This window comes from Haliotis rubra, unplaced genomic scaffold, assembly GCF_003918875.1.
Source record: "Haliotis rubra isolate DU_JTF1 unplaced genomic scaffold, ASM391887v1 Scf606, whole genome shotgun sequence".
Classification (NCBI taxonomy): Eukaryota; Metazoa; Mollusca; class Gastropoda; order Lepetellida; family Haliotidae; genus Haliotis; species Haliotis rubra.
This window is the reverse complement of record NW_025767309.1, coordinates 204,246-222,303: the sequence shown is the minus strand read 5'-3', so window position 1 is coordinate 222,303 and position 18,058 is coordinate 204,246. Positions and strand designations below refer to the sequence as shown.

Genomic DNA, 18,058 nt, shown 5'->3' with positions numbered 1-18,058 from the left:
GATCAATATTCTGATCCGGACCTTCACGGGTACTCAGATAACAGAACGAACACAGTGGTATTATGAATAGCTTGGGGGAATTTTTTTGTAATGACTTATCAAAGTTACAAAATTAATGTCCCCCAAAATGTTTATGATCCCTGACTTTCTTTGTTCGGTATATTCAGGTAACATGCAGATTAAATTCAGTCACTGGGACAATCCACAACAAACTGGCACATACATGGTTAACATAGATAAGGGGAGATAACTCATGCAGGTCAGATTGACCAGCAACTTTGTACCATGGATCCAGAGGTGTCTGGGTTGTAAACAGTTTTTTGGTGCAATAGTTGTTTGGGTGTTATATTTATGTCACTATGTTGACCAGTGATTCATGGATACATTTTATTGACAATTTGCTTCATAGATGAAACAGAATTATGATAATATTATGTGTCTAAGATGGAAACCTGAGTAATAATTATGCCAAAATGCCTAAGTTTTCTGAATTATTGCATGAACAGTTATTAACATGTGATTAAATTTTTAAAGACAACTTTGTCTTAATCACAGCCATCATCTGTGTATTTACAAAGTCCATTTGATGAAACCCACCTTTTTGTAGCAAGTGTAAACACTGCCATCCGAAAACTATGATGTCAAGAAACATATAATCCGATGATAACTGCAATATTGCTGGGTATGGCTTTTGAAAATGTTGAAGTTTGACAATGTAACTTTCCTTTTTAATTCACTGATCCCTTCATTTTCAGGTGGCTATGATGGCAACGATTTCCTGTCAACTGTTGAATGTTACAACCCTGACACCAACCAGTGGACGGAGGTGACAAACATGACATGCGGCCGCAGTGGACATGGGGTGGCCATCGGTGCCGAGCCCAGTTTGTAGAGTCAGCGGTCAGCCACCCCTCCTGACCACACCACCATGCTCTTAGACAGATGAAGTCCCAACCTAGTTGAAACATGTCGTCTGGAAGATATTAGGCATTGTAGCATCATTTGCACTCTCAAGAAAGTACCATCGATGGACAGATTGAATGTTCAGGTCTTCCTTAACGGGTTCCTTTTATGGAGGGCATGTGTTTCCCAAGGAAGAGCTTTCAGTCAACATCTTCTTGAAGAGAAATACATTGCTACTGACAACATGTCACTATGATTGAACAAATGCACTGACTGTTTCTTAAAATCGTCATTCAATTGATGATTTTTACAGTTATCAGAAAGACACTTGCATATGGAAACATGTTTTATCTATCAGACAAGCAGTTTTGGAAAGAGACTTTGATGAATGTGAAAAATCTGATGGAGACAGTTGCAAGATTGAAGAATTATGAAAATTGGTGGCTGTGTGAGTTCGTGTGGGGTGGGGGATGTGTTCCAATATCATGCTCCACACACCGTAGTTACCATATCACTGCTCCATAGGGCCAGCATACTATTTGCCATACAACTATTGCAAAGCCATCTATATTGTTGATCTGGCAAGAGATATCATATACTGTACTTTTATCAACTGATGGATTTCTGTGTGTTGATATGGGTATATATTCTCGGATTTCTGTACCAGAAGAGGTGAATTTGGACAAGCATTGCCATGGAAACAGCTTTCATCATGAACAACTTTGGTGTTGAAACAACAGTGTAGGGTTTGTGACTAGTTGTGATCCATCACAAGAAAAGAACAAACCTGATATCAACTAAATGCTACATTGCTGAGAGAAGGGACAGGATTGTGCAAATATTTCTAGTTAGGGTTTATTCCGGGATGGTTTCTGGCCATGCAAAGGATTGTCTTTCATTGATTTACCTCAGTTCCTGGTATTAATGCTGTATCAATACTGACAGTACTTACAATGTCAATTCCATGTTGAGTTCTGTGATGTGTGAGATTTGAGTGTTGCCTGTGGTATGTCTGTGGAGGGGTCGTACTGTTGTTTGCAATGTCGCGGTGTTGTGATAGAAGGCGAGATCTAAACAGTTACTATGTAGCTGAGGTACTCTATAGCACTAATATTTGCAGTGTAAACCCACCAATAAACAATGTCTGTCAGCTTGACTCCAGTTTGGTAGGTTTAAACTTTCAGAAACATTCACCATCATAATGAGTTTAATTGCTGAGAGAGATGTTAATTAATGAAGATTAGATTTGTATCTTCTGATTCAGTTGAAAAATATCAAATTTATTCCTACCACAAAATGGCACCTGAAGTTCTTTTTATTATTACTGATGAGTTATCCATGTGAAAGCTGATATATCTAATAGGGGTTTCAGCAGAAACAAGAAGACCTTGTTATTCAATCAGAATCAAGCATTTTTCAATGTCATGGTAGAATATATTACTTGTAAGCATAGTGCAATGGAATGGGGCCATGTCCACACAGTTGTTATACGTGTCATAACTGGGGCACAGATATGGTCAGGGTACATTAAGAGTAGTTACAGCCCTCTCCAAATGCTATGTTCACTGTTATAACCCCAATATATTTTGGTTACATATATATAGGGGCTCACTCGATACAAAACTACAGAAAAAAATATAGGACCCTTGAACCACCTATAAACACCTGGTACTCTCAGAATTGACAGAATATCTAATTCTTTCAAAATATTTTGTGCATAAACGTGACTAAAACTGGTGTTAGTTAACATAGGGTTGTTCAAATTTTTAATACAATCTTTCAGTACCAACAATTAGAATATATATGATAAATATGTACACACATGACTTTAGCCTTGTATTCTGGCTGCATTTACTTGCTGAAAAAATAACAGTCCTTTAGGCAAACATTTTTGTAGCAATTCCATCAGAACCACTGTTTGTTCTAAAGACATTAAAAGTAAATGATTTTCAGTGATGTAATATCATGTAAATGGACAAAGTTGTTCTGCCAGTTTGAAACTTAATCATACCACCTCCTTGTTTGGTTGAACGTGTCTCAGTTTCATATCAGGGTTCTTATCATTTGTATGTTGATCGTTTTGTTTACTTCGTTAATATCATTTCTGTTTCTCTATCATTCTTTTGTTTTGGTTGATATTTTTGAACAAAAGATTGGCTGATGAAACGAATTTTCTTGTTTGGTTTAGTTATCATTTCTCAGAATCAACCCTTTTGTTTCGTTTGTGTAGATTTACAAAAGCCCATCTGCTTAAAGACTGCAATACTTGTAGTTGTGGTTTACATCTTCACATTATTATATCAAAAAAAGGGTTTGGAAGTGACTGAGATATTGTCTAGGCCAACTATCAGTGAACATCAGGCGATATAGACATTTTTCCTCATGTAAACAAGTCCTCTCATAATTCTAAATATGCTTGTGAAAACTTCTCCAGGTGGGGTGCGTGTGAGTTTTTCGGTGAAGATCACTAAAGAAAAAAACATTGATGTAACTTATTTATTCCTTTTTATACCTACACATGTATCAGAATGCATGTATGGTATGTGTGTTTAAGCGCCGGTAAGAAAGTATCTAACAGTGTATTTCATTATCACTATTTATACCATACGTCAGTACTATATGTGAATGGCATCATTGTTTCCAACTGCTCTTGAAAAATGCAAGTAAATAATTATTTCTGTTTTTTAAAGATTTTTACCAGAATTTTTTCAGAATGATAACCTTTATATGGTTCAAATTATTCTAGGAATGCAATAAAAAGTGATTTGTATTTGTCTCCCAAAGATAAATTTAAATGGTCATCAGACTATGGCTGGGTTGAGTACACATTTTCTACCAGGGCACCTTGACCCAGACCTAATCACACCTTGTGTTTTAGGGGAGGAATTCATGTTTGAATCTATAACATTATCAAACAATTTGAAACCTGTATCAGGTCAATATGAGATTGATGTTATGAAAGACTGAATGATGTCCATTATGAAGTGTTTACAAAGTTTTAGTGTTCTATTGGTACATCCTCTATCTTTCAACCTGTCAGCCATTACTGCTTTTCTCAACCACTAGCTAGTCACTCAACAACAGTTTTACTTTAATCAACTAGAAATCAAAACTTGAAACAAACTATCCTCTCTATATATGTTGAGCTCTTGTAGTAGTCATACTACATTAAATACATTTAATCATTGAGTCATATTTGTGAGATTGTATTAGTAATGTCATTACTCTTAGCTGTAAATCTTCCACTTCAGCAGGCAATAATGTACATTAATCTCTAAATGTGTAAAAATATGGTAAGAAGAAAAGACAATACATTGTTTTTTTCCCAGATGCATATCTCTTTTCGCTGGCAGTAGTTAAGTATCACTAACCTTAGTAAAATTTATTTTTGAAAAAATGAAAGAAAACTTGTATAGCAGGATATTATTTCTCTGTTGACAGTAATGTACTCTGTTCTAACATGCTGGAGAAGAATCATAGATAACCTTGTGAAATTGAGTGTTCTCCTGTCCTTGTGCATGGTTACTGATTGCCATTTCAAAATCTTTCTGTGATTCTAAGCAATGAACCAGAGGTGTTGTCTGATAATATCTATCACCTTATGTCAGAAGATCAAACAGAAATATCACAAAACAAATCTCAAAGCAGGTGCTCTCGCTCAATCCACAAATGTGGCTCACCTCAATAGTCGTGAAGGATATATTTTTTTTTTTATAAATGTTGTCACCAAGAAAATGTTGATTGAAGTTAATACATGATGATTTTGTAACTGATCACAGAAAGCTATCAATGCCCTTTTGATGTATTGATAATGGACAATATCCAACTGTAGGCACATACAGAAAGGCATTTCTTACAAGCTGTATGTATTTGGTCATTTTGCTCATAACCTTTCAAATTTCTTTTTTAATACAACATCCAAAGAAGGATTTCTTTATGTCTAAAAGATAATGAATTTCATACTTCCATTTTCCCTCTTAAGGGAGATTAAAAAAAGTATGTATGTGTAACAATACTGAATTAGTGTCTGAACTTCCACTATTAGCTGGCCTTGACCTCCCCATTATGATGAGGAGGTACTCTGTAATTGTTAGTTGTCATGCTAATCTTATCAGTGTCTGTACTACTTTACTTTCACTAGTCTCTAAACATTGAAAATATGTTGAAACACTTGAAAATTCCATAGCAATTTATCTATTAAGTCTATACAAGTAATCATTATCAATAAGAACAATCAAATTATCATTGTTCATTTAGCAGGCGTCTTTATCATCAGTTCATTATACCATTGACATAGTACTATACACAACATTTGTGTTATCAAAAAATATTAATTAAAACCAAAGATGTCATATTTGTCTCCTCTCCATTGTTAATGATTGGAGGAGTGAGAGTTCATTACAAATATTTTCAGTTTGTTTTAGAGGCTATTGAATGAAATTAAGTGTCAAATAGATGTACCTGGTATGTGTTTCGTTTCATGTTTTGTAATTGTTATGTATAACCTGTTGTTAGTTGTCTGAGAACATGTCTCCTGTCCATTGTATATAGGCAATATTGTGCTCTGAGATACCGCAGAATGCTGCATGGCCTTCCTGCAGTACCTTCAGACAATTACCGATCATTTATTATCTACTGATGCAATTGATATTAAAATATCTGCATCATATCTGGTTGTTTTGTTATATTTTGCATTATTTATATCACACAATGAACATCAGTCTTGGATCACTTCCTAATGTCATAAGGAGCGGTGTGGTAGCCTAATGGATAAAGCTTCAGCTCATCACACTGATGATCCAGGTTTGATTCTCCTCATGGGTAAAATGTATATAGCCCATTTCTGGTGTCCCTGCAGTGATATTGCTAAAAGTGGCGTAAAACATACTCACTCACTCCTTAGTTTTACGCTGCACTCAGCAATATTCCAGCTATATGGTGCGGTCTATAAATAATCGAGTCTGGACCAGACAATCCAGTGGTCAACAGCATGAGCATTGATCTGGGCAATTGGGATACGATGAAACCATACTCATTCACTCCTTAGTGTCATACACACTGAAAGAGTGCAGCCAGTTAACAGATGATACAAATTGTTAACCTTCCCAGTTCTCACCATTAATGGGATCACTCGTCATTGTATCAGAGAGCATATATCGGTACACGGTCTCTGTCAGTATACTGTGGGAATCCATGTTTGACTGCAGCATGGTATCTGTGAGGGCCATCTTTACAATAAAACAACAAACATGTCTGCCCATCCTGTGATAAATACCCTTCCGTCACAGACAGATGTTAATGTGACAGAGAAAGTGCTTCAAGATTGACCATGGTTGTGGAGAGAGTGGTCTGGGTTTAAGCCCAAGCCTCCAAGTTCTAAGATGCAGGGGAAAAATCTCATGCAGACATTTTAACCAATTAACACATCTGTGAGGGTTTTAATCTGCCTTAAGTCCAAACCCCAGATGATCATCAACATAGCACTCTGTGCAATGAGTTTTCAAGACAAATTGGTGAACATTTTCTGTTTAATGCCGCATTCGGCTATTTTCCTGCTTAATCACAGCACACACTCTGTTAATAATTAAGTCTGGACCAGACAATCCAGTGATTGGCATCATGAGCATCAATCTACCAGCTGGAATACAATGACACGCATCAACCAAGTCAACAAGCCTGCCCACCCAATCCTGTTAGCTGCCTGGTACGTAAAGCATGAACATCAATTTTAACCCGAATCTTTACAGATCGACAAAAATTAGAGAGGATGCGACCTGGCACCTGCATTAGTTAACCTTCCCACACTGGCTTCATATTCCATTGTTGACAGGTCATTGTTACAGCAAGAGATATTACAGCAATGAAGGAATAACAGGTGCAACAGTGGATTTAATGGCTAAGGGTGTGGCGGTTCTCGACAATTTTGAAATGGAATAATACTATTCGTAAGGCCTAAATGTCATCGACCGCCTCCGTGGTGTAGTGGTTAGAGCGTCCGCCCGGAGAGCCGAAGGTTCGATCCCTGACCGCGTCATACCAAAAGACGTTCAAATATGGTACTTGTTGGTCCCTGCCTGGCGCTCGGCATTAATGGGTACAACAAGGACTGGTCGGCTCGGAGTCAGTATAAAGTGTCTGAGTGGGGTATTCATGTTTCACTGCGGCGTGGTATCTCAGTGGGCTATCACTATAAAACCAGCTTAAGTCTGGGCTAGTACAAGCAGCCGCACATACACATACACACGCATGCACGTCGTCATATGAGCGAAATATTCTCGAGCACGGCGTAAAACCCAATTTGACCTCACCTAAATGTCATCACAGCCAAATACAGCTATGTAGCAACTTGCGTTGGCAAACATAATTGTCAAATGACGGAAACATCGCCACCTGACTAACGCTGCAGGTAAGAAATGGGAGCAAACGCCACCAGGCCCCACTACATGATTTAATTGTTACTAGATTGCTGATTGAAAACCTGGGAAAAACTTGGTTCAATCTTGTAAGAAGGCAACCCAGTCCAGGTTCCTGCTGGAAAGCAAGTGACTGGAAACCCCAATAATTTTATGTACCGAACAGCAAAAGAAACGTAAGTTTCGAAAAAATGAAATCTCTTAAAGATAAGCGTTCATGTTTATGGAACGTTCATGGTAAAGTGACGTAATCATCCCAGATGAGATTATGTCATGCAATTTGACGTCCATACGAAACATTCACACAAACACACCCACAGTGCAGCAAAACCATAATTTTAGCATGTGTATTGACGGGTCTTGATGGAAAGCATGCATTTCACTTATAAAGGTTTGTGTCAAAAAACAGTTCAGTACTGACGCTAGGAGGTGTACACGCCACACAAACGATGCCTAGACTAACGACTGAGCAGAGGGGCATGGCCACTGGAAAGTTGCACGGAGGTAGCTCTGCAACCACTGTAGCTAGACAATTGGGCTGTCATCTTACCACAATTACACGACTTACTCAACGTCATCAGCAAACCGGCGTTGCTGCTGATCGTCCCCATACCGGACGGCCATGACTTATGCGCAAGATCGGTTCATCCGGTCACTCATCTAAGGAACCAAACTCAAGCAGCAACAGTAACAGCAGCCATAGTTCCTGGGTCAAGGGAAGCAGTGTCCAGCGATACGATTAGGCGTCGTCTTCCGGCTGCTTGAATCCACTGCCGAGGGCTTTATGTGTGACCAATTTTGACACGTCAACAACGCCAGCGACGTTTATAGCCCTCACACAGCAAGGGTGTCAATGGATTATCTGGCTCAGAACAACATTAACGTTCTTCCATGGCCGTCTCTTTCCCCGGATATGGCTCCCATTGAACATTCTGGGACAAAATTGGACGGAGGATTGCTGTAGGTAGACAGCCACTCACACTTGCACAGTTGGAACAGAGCTTGGTGTTTAAGTGGAACCACTTGCCTCAGGCATTCTTTCAGACTCTCCTAGTGAACTCAATGAGGCAACGTTGCACGGCCTGTGTGCAAGCTCAAGGTGGCTATATGCGCTACTAAAGAGACTGTCACTTTTCGCGTTCAGGGGTATCTCCATTTGACAGACTGTGATCAATTTGAACTTATCGCAATTCAATGTCAACAGCAACTTTCAGCACTTTTCTACAGAATAAATGATTAGACATAAGTTTGGTTGTCTTCTATTCAAAAACGTGACAAAAGGCCAGATTTGCATTTCTTTTGCTGTTCAGTATATATCAGTGTGGGTTATGTTGAAAGAAGGTAGCCCACAAGAACCATGCCACTATAAGCCAAGGTTTAGTCCTGAACTGATAATATAAATACAATATGGTAGGGGGATAGAAAGGTGCAATGTGTCATGCCAAGTGACTGTAATGGACAACAAAAGAGATGGATGATGGAATGTGAAAGAGGCAAACAGGGCAGGAGGGCAGGAAAGCAAAATCGAATGTGGGATATTTCGAACAACCGGTTTAGGCTGATGGGAAAGTCCTGAGTAGAAGTACTACCATTAGATTGAGGACATAATGAAAGAGGTGTCAATGATTTACTAGTGACGAGGAGGTACACGTCAAGTTACACAAATGACTGACTGAGTTTGCTTTTACACCGCTTTTAGCAATATTCCAGCAACATCACGGTGGGGGACACCAGAAATGGGCTTCACACATTGTACCCATGTGGGGATTTGAACCTGGGTCTTCGGCGTGACGAGACAACGCTTTAACCATAAGGCTACCCCACCGCCCCAGTTACACAAATGAAAGTAGGTAACATTGTAAACATAAGGTAGCACACCTGCAATAAAAACATTTAATAACTAGTACCAAACGTAATTATATCGCTGAAATCTCTGTATTTTGTTTCAAATATATTATTTTGTCTGAGTACCCACTAGAGTTAAGAAAAACTCACTGACTGAGGGTAGTGGCCATCCTGGCGGGGACCCAAGGAAGAAGAGCTATCAAGACAATATTAGACAACACAAAGTCGTTAAAACCGTTTCAGAAGCTATCATTATGCAGACTGGTGAGTCAAATTTAGTGGGTACTTTATACTATGGACTCAACTTCATTTCTGAACTTGGACATTGAAATGGATACTCATTTACGCTTGCATCCACTCACTTTCTGTTTTAACCATAAAATGGTCCGATAGAATGTAATAAATACAGAAACTGAAGTGAGCAACAACATTCATGTTAAATATATACACCTGGACAATAAGTAAGCACCCCTTAACATGTTGACGGCTAAGAGAACTTTGTTCAAATTCAGCTTGCATATCAATGATATCAAATTTTGTTATCAAGATCAATGAGTTCCAGAAGCAGTCAGATGCAAATTAGCTGTCAAGTTCAGACAGAGGAAGAAAAAAATAGGAATTTGTTTTCCAAATTAGCTAGTCCAGGAAGTTATCATCCATAAAGTATTATACCTTTTCTTAGCTAGGGCATCTCAGACATGTTATCTTTAATTTTGGCACATGTTCATGACATTTAAAACATGGTAAGAGACCTGTTGTTTCAAATTTAGTTCTTACCCCTTTACTTTTTACAACCTGTTGCTGTCATGAATTATGTTAAACACACATAATCAAATTAACAGCTCTCTTTCAAGTTCCAATTACATACAGAAAATGGGTGTACTTTCTCTTGCACCCCTCCCTTCAACAGTTGACATAAACTGTCTGTGCAAAAAGAGGATTCAGCATATTATTCATGATGGCTATAAATGCGGCAACAGTGAGTGAGTTAGTGAGTAAGTTTAGTTTAATGCCGCTTTTAGCAATATTCCAGCAATATCACAGCCAGGGGACACCAGAAATGGGCTTCACACATTGTACCCATGTGGGGAATCGAACCCGGTCTTTGGTGTGACAAGCGAACGCTTTAACCACTAGGCTATCCCAATGTGGCAACAGAAAAGAAGTGGTTATTCAGTGTTGACATCTATGGATGGAGGTAGCACCAGTGTGCGAAATAGTTTCCAAATTTTGCTAGCCAGTGCGGGCTAGCGATGCGTGAAAGTTACTAGCCACAACATTATTCACACGACCGAAATCTGAATGAAGCAACTAAGCAAAAGATTACAAAAATACATGAGAAAAAGATATTGCATGACACAGGTTTCATCATTAAGCTGCTAATATGATGAACATTTTGCATCAGGCCATAATCTTGCATAAATTTAAAAGTGTATTATGACGTAACAAGTCGGAGAGAGGAATATATTTGAACCCATGAACCCATGAAAATTCTGTAAGAAGAAAGTCGAAATATCAAATCCAACTTTCATATCCATACTTTCTTTTGCCTAACGACCGTGAAGATCCAAACAATAATTATTTTCAAATCGCTGGAATATTGATGAGTGTGATGTTATACAACAAGCAATCAAACAAAATTCTTTCGCCTAACAGTTCAACAGGTATTTTGACTATAGCGCGAAAACACCATTTTCTCAGACACTGTATAACTCACTCTTCTACTCATGCATAAAGTCGCAGTAAACACTCTGTTCAATTACTCATCTCGAGTGGGTGGTATTCTATTAATTGGTAACTTTATGATTCTTCACTTTATTTTATGACAGCAATCAGTAACATAATCGAATCTGGACCAGACAATCTAGTGACTTACGTCAATTAAAGTATTAGTAACAGGCTTACGAAATAATAAGAGGCATCATACAAGTCACTGAATATGACCACACCCTCCACTTAGTCACCTCTTACGGCTAGCATAAGTTGCTAAATTTCTAACGTAAACTGTTTTACTTCAATTCGTCATGAGATTTCGTGATGTCTTATGAATCAGACAGCTGTTTCATGGAGCAATCTGTGGTCAAAGGGAGGCAATGCATTACTAAAAATTATTAATCTGTGACGCAGTTATTTCCCTTGTAACGAAGTACGTGTCTTGTTCAGGCTATACTCTCAATCCAAAAGTTTGCGATATTAGTTTGTTACATTTCCTAACACTTGTATATACATTTGATATTAACAAATCATATATTAATAAAGAAATATATGTAGTCATAAAATATTGTAATGTAGGATAGAGTTTGGAGATTAAGTCATTACATTATGGGATGTCATCGCCATTTTACCGAAATGCGAAAGTAGGACACGAACGTTTTGACAAATTTTACGTTTCATTATCAATCTTATGCAAATGACAGTGAAAGTTATTGATTAGAAACGGTGCGAAAATAGTATGCAATCAAAAGAGACAGTGTTGTTTGAATTTTGCAAAAGGAAATTTGAACACTAACTGGTGGAATCGCGGGAAAAGTTGTAAACATCGTGTGCTCAAAGCACCTGTGGCCGTGAGAAAGCACGATATTGTTCCAGGTGTACATCTAAAGTGGACGTACAGGAAACGTCTGCACCAGAGTGTCATCTCTTTGGATGTTCGTTCACGTCTTTACAGGCTTATAGTGTTAATTTCTACAGAGGAAGACTGAACAATGAAAAAAATGTGATTCCCGGCGAGAGCCTCTGCTTGGCGGTGAGAGGTACCGGATTGAATTTCCCAGAAAGTTCTGACAGCCTTAGATATGTGACCTGATATGTCCATATCACTTGCTATTGCAGCAAACAAGTCATCTTTAATATAATTTCAGGATAAGAGCTCGAATCTCCACAAATTATGAGGGGGTAAGCTGATGCATCGTCGGCCTCTGCTAGCCCAACAGTGGCAAAGCTGTTGACCAAAGGGAGGGTGATCTATTTCAAGGTCACATGACAATTCCCAAAACAGTGACTTGCCTTGAAATAAGACATTTCATTGGCATGCATATGAAGCTAAATATCAACAATGATTGGTAAATGCTAATCACAAATCAGAACTTCAATCAGTGGATAATGATAATGGTGTCTAGTCAGAAACAGACTTGGTTGTACACCCCAGTTATCCATGTTGACAAACACAGATGTCATTTGTCCTGACATATCTTTCTTCGCGACATTAACATTTAATGCTGTGTCAGTATTGTGCCACCACTTTTGTTCAGTAGCTTTTATTTCTAGTAGATGGTGGTTGTAAATAAGTGTAGGAACAGATTATCTTATTCGTGATGTGAGGAAGAACATAACCAACGTGTACAAGTGCCTTTTTTGATCTCAAAGATATATTTTTCATCTGAAGAGTTGACCTCTTTCATTCTAGCCAGCTTCTGTAAAGCTGCTTCTGTGTTTTTGAAAGCAAGGAATGAAAAAATAATAACTTAGATACAAACTGTGCCAAATCACTGCCTTTGATTTTGATGATTATTTGATGTGTATAAGTGGCAGTGCAATGAGGACATAGCAGACTTTAGTGCAAGAATTGCTCTGGATTCTGACAACACTAGTTGAAGATAGTTTCTGAACAGGTAATATTACTTTTTTTATTTGTAACATTAGAGTCTTTAATTATCTCACACTGTTATAATCCATTTAATACAAAATGATTTTTTATCCATTTACAGTTAACATACATAGATAGAAGACTATATTGTTATATGTTTGTTGTGATATTTCTTTCTTTGTCCATAAATTTATGTGAAGATCTCACTTAGAATTGGCCCTCAAGCAGCGGAATATTGCTGTAAAGAGCAACTCAATCAGTTTGTCTGGCTTGGTGTGCTGGTTAATTGTCATCCAAATAAACAATATGGATGGTTAATCACAATACCAGTCTTAGTCATATATACTTGCCACAGCCATGTACATTTATTGTGTGCGTATTGGTGATATAAACTTATTAATAACTAGAAATACAAAGTAACTTTGTAAGAAATTTTGTATGTTGATAGTCTTTAAAATAATTGGTCTCGTTAATTATTCATCATTATATTTATTTGTTGCAAATATATTGTAAGAGTTTTGGGTTAGATAGAATTAAAAGAAAGAAGACTTGTTAGAGTAAAAATAACTAGATGTGGATGTTTAGTTGGTTTATATTTTTGTCATCAGAAGAACTATTGTAATGTCAATTGAGCACTTTTTGTAGGTTTAATTTTGATGTCAATTGTAGCATACTTTGTAGATTAATGTGGTACTTTTTAAAGTTATATATTTTGACATCAATTATAATATACATGCCTTCTGTCATCATTGTCAAACTTTACCCCTTTAGGTCGATAAGCATGATAAGAAAGGCCAGGTGAACTGATGAGAGCAATCGTTCCTTTGATTCCATTCAGGATGATGATCATTGTATACTACATAACAGAAGTTGAAAGAAACTCTGCTCCATAGTGTATATCATATGAAAAATCAAGTGTTCTTCCACTTCTCCTGAGGAGAACATGAAATGGTTGATCAGTTTGTTTTATTAGTTACTGTTGACTTGAATCACATTTATGTTCTGACCTGTCATAGAAAGTAAGGCATTTTATTACAGTGGTCTCTAGAATAACGATAAAGTTGGTGAACCATAACAAGTAGTATATTTCAATTAGCCCAAGGATATATTGTGTTGTAGTGAGACCAGCTGATAGCAACCATAACCAACATGTTGGTGTTTTTTTAAGTAGCTTATTAACTGAATATCATAGTTGTCAAACCAATTGTTGATGTATGGTTGTTGAAGTACATGAATTGTAAGCCTAAAGACTATTGACTAAGGTGTCGCAGTTTGTTGTGCAGAGTGGTGTCCCTTGGATGTGACAGAAAACGCTGATCCTTCGCTGGAATCTAGGTCCATCATGATAATGTGAAGTTTTTTGCTGGCACCATACATTTACCTGTGGATTTACCAAAGTGGCAAATGTTTAAAACCTGCACAAGTTTGTACTTTACTTCCACATCTAACTGACACACCATGATCAAATACTTTGCTTAGGTTGTTACTGAAACACTTTGCAAATCAGTGTTAATCTAAGCTCAATCACTGTAGTGAGAAGATAATTCTCCACATGTCGGCAATGCTGAATTGTCATTTCTTTGATGTCATTCATTATGTGATGTAAGGTTGTCAGCATTAGAAGTTATTTTTTTATCATGCTGACTTCATTAACTTGCAACAACATCTTTAGCCATCATGTAGATCCTGGCAATATTGATACGAAATAATTGTGAATGAAATAGAATTCTATTAGAAGCACAGTCAAAAGATATAATAGTTAACACCATGGTATTTCTAAGGGCTGAGTATTAGATTGTATTCCAATATATTGCGATTCAGGTACCCATATTGCGATATATATTGGGAGCGTAGGTGTTTGACAGTGAGTGATATTAAGTGTACATGTAGATCCTATTTTCTTCATTACAAAGACTAAAAAAAATGTTATGGTTCTGATAACTGCAATCCGAAAATGAATTCAGTTTTCCCTTTTATGTAATTTATATTGTGTAAAGTGGCACTTTTTGTTGATGAATTACAAAGGAAAATATCTGCTCTAATGAAAGTCTGTAGATTTTTATTTAAACCTTAAGAGCTAATCACAAAACTTCATGTAATTTTTTCAACACAATATACCGGGCGTCCCAGAAAATATTGCAATGTGTATTGTTTGTAAAATATATTGTGGTATACCGGTAATACCGTACAATCCTAGTATATATAATCTTTAAACACATATTTCAGTGATTTACTTTTTCCAACTGGTGTTATACCAAGTAAACCACAAATGAAAACCAAAACAGAAAAATTGAAGGTCCCATTTATCTGAACCTAGCTTAATAAACCAGCACACTTGAGCCCAACCATGGATTTGTGCAAACACTTGTCAATTGGTCTGGTCTAGTATATGAACAGTATACATGGTATACACAACCCTGTGGATGTCATTGTCACAGTTGAAGACACATTCATAAAGGTGACAAGTACTGTAATGACTCAACCAACTGAATAGCTTGATAATGTACCTATGATTTGAAAACATGACAAATTTATGATGATTGAACCGTTGAAGGCTTGGGTTCGATTCCCCATATGGGTACAATGTGTGAAACCCATTTCTGGCGCCCCCTGCTGTGATATTGCTGGAATATTGCTAAAAGTGGAGTAAAACCCAACTCGCTCACTCTGGTCTTGTGACATTTCCTGCTACCATGTGTAACACATGACAGATGTGTAAGTGATTGTGTATCACACTGTAGAATTAGTTTTAGGTCCTGTTAATCCAGAATTTCTTTTTGACAAGTGCACCATCAGTGTTCACGAATGGTGTTTCAAAGTAACAGGACATTGGGTCCTGCAAGTTTCAGATGTCTGTCTGACCCATTGAAAATTCACAGGACCCATAGAATGAAATTAAACACACATTTCAGATTGAACATTTCTTATAATTGGCATTGAAATTATTAACAAACATAAGATTTATAAGTGTCACATGTCACATATAACAACTTCAGTCAAAGTCATTGTGAAATATACAGACAGACACAGGGGCCCCGTGGGTTTTAGATTTCTATCAGACCGTTGGCGAATCTGCTGGATTTGTCAGAGGGTCAGACGCTATTCGTGAACACTGCACCATGTCACATTCATGTGCACGTATTGTCGTAAGCTCAGCTTGGTTAGAAACAATAATGGTTCCTGTGTTTTCACTGCGATTTGACATGTCCTTACAGTGGGTAATTGTTTGAACTGCTCTCATAGAATCTTAATATTGCTTTCTAACTCTAATATATTTGATTCAATGGATCTATAAGCCAAGTAAAACTAGATATTGTCTAAGTTAAGACCAATTTCAGAGGTACAGATTAGCTGCGTATCTGCGTAAATTACGCAAATATTTATGTGAAAACTCAATTCGTATTAAGTCTATTGCGTACAAGTACGCATTAATTTTTGTGAAATTCACTAAATGTGATCTCAAGCGTACACACAAGAATGTTGAATCATAGCTTGCGTACCGGTGCATAGATAAAATAACAGGTATATTCAGAGGTTCTGTTTCAACTTATGAACTTGGCAACTTGCAGTCTTTCTTGTCGTTTCTCATATTACAGATCGAATATAAATAACATTTAAGCTTTATTATATTTTTACAATCAATGGAAAATGGCAAAATACCCAATTGAGTTTGTGTGAGGTGGGTACAATTTATTTGTTTACTCAAAGGAAAATTAGGATACCCAATTGAGATGAACACAAGCCAGTACATAACTCAATGACCCTAAAAGTTATCTGTAGCTCTGAATTTCTTTTTGTAATTGATGTTCGTCATTGAGGCTTTTCAGAATTGAAAAGAAAATTGAATCGTGGAAATTTTCTTTGATTTGTTACAGAACACAGAATATCTTCATGTTCAAATTTAATCAACCTATAAAATTTGGAACATAAATACATTTAGATATTGTTTTGATCTATTAGACATGCATCTCTAGAATGGGGACCAATCAGATATTCCTTGCCAAATTATCCAATAGTTACTATAAGCACATTGTCATTGTATCAAAAATTGTGTAGATCGATGCTCATGCTGTTGATCACTGGATTGACTGGTACAAAATAGATTTAGAGACTGCTGCCATATACTATGGCCTGAATAAGGCTGTGTGCAGCGTGTAACAACAAACAAAGGTATCATAAGGACATCAGAAATTTGACATGTTTAATTTGCAATAGTAACAGAAACATGAATGTCTAATCTTAAAATGATTAGTCTATGAACACCATACATTTTTTTCATTAATATTTAGAAAACGCCAAGAATAGACTTGTGTATATCTTTCTCAATATACCCATATACCTATTTAGATGCTGTTGCAGTACTTACCTTTGAAATGTCAAGGTTTTCTTATGTACCAGTAATACCATAGTCTTAATTCAGCATGATAAAGGATACAGTGCAACACTCAGAGCTCCAGATAAGATTTAGCTCATGTGGGTACTGTACCCAATGTATTTTTTTGGAGTGGGTATTATGAATGTTGAGTGGGTATTTCATTTTCTGTTACCCACTGCTTTCAAATATGTGCGTATTTCAGTCATTTTACTCGCCTAAGTATTATGTCATTGAGTAAGTTTACTAAGCATGTATGTTCTGCCTTATGTCATACCTAATCAAAACCAACTTAAATATAATGGAAATGATTTCATAAAAATCACTCATCCTGTACTGACAGTACAACACTAGTCCTATACTAACAGTACAACTTGATTGCAATTGATGTCTTTTTCATTACGCAAGCGATTTTTATAAATATATTCCGTACGCATTTGTTTTAATCTTTTTGCGTATCTAACATTTTAAATGCGTAATTGGTACGCAACAATTATTTTTCAATGCCTAATTGGAAATTTTCTATGCATATTTTACCTGGATACGCAGCTTATCTGGGCCTCTGACACTTTCTGCATATTTTGTATATGGACCAGTGAAAGTGTCAGACTGCCTTCTGAAGCTACTTATCAAACAACTGCCTCTTTAACAGTTCACTTGGCCTTCCTAACATAATGCATTGGGCTGCGTTTTAAGAAAATACTCAACATACTCTTCAAAATGTGAAAATTAACAGTGGAAACATGTTGAAGTTGTTGAATTCATGCATAAGTCAGTGGTATTAGATATGGGCAAGTGTCTTACAACATCTGGCTTGTAGTATAGGAATTACTTTTAGGCCAGACCAATTTTATTTCGTGTTTTATGGATTTTTGTCCTAAGAAAACCTAAAGGCAGGAGGGAAAAAAATTAAAAATAAAAATCACAAGTCAAAATAAT

At 36.9% G+C, this 18,058-nt stretch overlaps 2 protein-coding genes across 10 annotated transcripts in view; both read left to right on the top strand.

Moving 5' to 3' along the window:
* The window catches only part of LOC124255695 (kelch-like ECH-associated protein 1), a 65,490-nt gene extending 59,918 nt beyond the window's left edge, over positions 1-5,572 (top strand). For all 6 annotated transcript variants that reach the window (XM_046689599.1, XM_046689594.1, XM_046689595.1 and 3 more), the window contains one exon: positions 756-5,572. In XM_046689599.1, the coding sequence (XP_046545555.1) occupies positions 756-892 (137 nt within the window). In that variant the 3' untranslated portion in view covers positions 893-5,572. The remainder of the gene's footprint in view (positions 1-755) is intronic.
* Positions 5,573-11,494: 5,922 nt separating this feature from the next.
* The window catches only part of LOC124255697 (vasculin-like), a 41,058-nt gene continuing 34,494 nt past the window's right edge, over positions 11,495-18,058 (top strand). For all 4 annotated transcript variants that reach the window (XM_046689602.1, XM_046689603.1, XM_046689604.1 and 1 more), the window contains exon 1: positions 11,495-12,772. The gene's annotated coding sequence lies outside the window, so the exon portion shown is untranslated. The remainder of the gene's footprint in view (positions 12,773-18,058) is intronic.